The 837-nt window shown below is 57.6% G+C and overlaps 1 protein-coding gene across 1 annotated transcript in view; it reads left to right on the top strand.

The window, feature by feature from the left end:
* The window catches only part of P2RX1 (purinergic receptor P2X, ligand-gated ion channel, 1), an 11,610-nt gene that overhangs the window by 4,500 nt on the left and 6,273 nt on the right, over positions 1-837 (top strand). Inside the window, exons 3-4 of the mRNA XM_010010698.1 lie at positions 72-143; positions 589-658. Of these exons, the coding sequence (XP_010009000.1) occupies positions 72-143; positions 589-658 (142 nt within the window). The remainder of the gene's footprint in view (positions 1-71; positions 144-588; positions 659-837) is intronic.

Here is an 837-nt window from a genome sequence, read left to right on the forward strand (position 1 = left end):
GAGAGGGGGGCATTTGGTCCTTGGGACCCACCACTGCGCTGGCTGTGAGCTCGTTGGCTGTGTCTCCACAGGGGGACAACTCGTTCGTGGTGATGACCAACTTCATTGTCACCCCTGGACAGAAACAAGGAACCTGCCCAGAGGTAAACATCGTAGTTCCCTTCAGTGGCCTCAGCTTCTGTAATGTGGGGGGTCGTGGTGGTGGCACTGGGGAAGCAGTTCTGCCATTGAGAGGTTTAGTAAAAGCCTGAGCCTGGCTCCATGGTACCTTTCCTGATTTGGGACTGTTACATGAAGGCTTTTATTCTGTTGAAAACCAGCCAGCACCCCTTTAAGTTTTCTTCCCTTTGAGATGATCAAGCAGAGCAGACTCGAGGCTTAAATAAAAGGATCTGCCTGGGGTTTAGAAAGGAAATCCCCCCTTTTTCCTGCTCATCCCTGGTTGGGAAGTGGTGCATGGATGAGGCTCCCGCTGCAGCAGAGCAGCGTCTCCCACAAGGAAAACACTGCCTGGTGAGGCAGGAGGGGGCGAGGGGCCGAAACCAGCGGGTGTGATGCTGAGGGGTGGCTGCTGCTTTCTCCAAACAGCTGCCGGATGCCGGGCTCTGCTCGAGGGACAGTGACTGCACCAAAGGCAAATACAGCCGCCAGGGACAAGGTACGGCACGAGGGCACCGAGCGGCAGCGAGGCCGGGGTGTGCCGGGGGCACGGCCTTGGGACCACCAGCTAATGGGATTTGGGAAGAGCAGCTCCCGTATGGAGACAGGCTGAGAACATTGGGGCTGTTCAGGCTGGAGGAGAGAAGCTGGTGGGGCACTCAGAGCAGCTGTCCGGGG

The sequence above is a fragment of the Nestor notabilis genome, unplaced genomic scaffold (genome assembly GCF_000696875.1).
Source record: "Nestor notabilis isolate BGI_N333 unplaced genomic scaffold, ASM69687v1 scaffold6733, whole genome shotgun sequence".
Taxonomy (NCBI): Eukaryota; Metazoa; Chordata; class Aves; order Psittaciformes; family Psittacidae; genus Nestor; species Nestor notabilis.